The sequence below is a fragment of the Octodon degus genome, unplaced genomic scaffold (assembly GCF_000260255.1).
Source record: "Octodon degus isolate 3935 unplaced genomic scaffold, OctDeg1.0 scaffold00281, whole genome shotgun sequence".
Taxonomy (NCBI): domain Eukaryota; kingdom Metazoa; phylum Chordata; class Mammalia; order Rodentia; family Octodontidae; genus Octodon; species Octodon degus.
Window position 1 is genome coordinate 1,508,240 of NW_004524857.1, and position 544 is coordinate 1,508,783.

Here is a 544-nt window from a genome sequence, read left to right on the forward strand (position 1 = left end):
CTCCTTCTCCAGTAACAGCAGAGATGGGGATGATATGCTGGAACTCCACAGTCCTCTCTGGAATTGTGTTCTTTTCAAATAAATGCAGAAAAGCTGAAACAAAGAATATAAAGCCAAGATGACTTCTAGTGTCTCTGATGTGTTATGTACATGGGCCAACTCCACACAAGGGATGTAACATGCACTGCAAACATTACTGTGTACAAAAAATGGGGGATCAAGAGGGACAAGGGGGAAGGAAGGAAGAGAAAGGGTGTGAGAAAAGGAATTATGATGTTGGTGTGTGTACTAACTTCCCACAAGGAATGTAAACATGTAGTACACACCTGTAAAAATAAAGTAAAATAAAAAAAAAGTAAATCAAAAGAGTATTAGAGGGTTGATTTGTGAAGCAGGGAACCAAGCTGCATTTAAGTTCCTTTTCTCCCTTCTCTAATAAACTGCGAAACATTTAGATTTTACTAATGACAATAGGGTTCATAAGATGCTTAGTAGTTTTAGACAAATATATTTTATTTTATTTCTCTAATTATTTTATTTTATT

At 35.5% G+C, this 544-nt stretch overlaps 1 protein-coding gene across 1 annotated transcript in view; it reads right to left on the reverse strand.

Moving 5' to 3' along the window:
* Nucleotides 1-4: 4 nt before the first annotated feature.
* The window catches only part of LOC101584401 (GTP-binding protein 10), a gene marked incomplete at its 3' end in the record, with an annotated part of 35,893 nt that continues 35,353 nt past the window's right edge, over nt 5-544 (reverse strand). The window contains exon 10 of the mRNA XM_023707123.1: nt 5-93. Within this exon, the coding sequence (XP_023562891.1) occupies nt 5-93 (89 nt within the window). The remainder of the gene's footprint in view (nt 94-544) is intronic.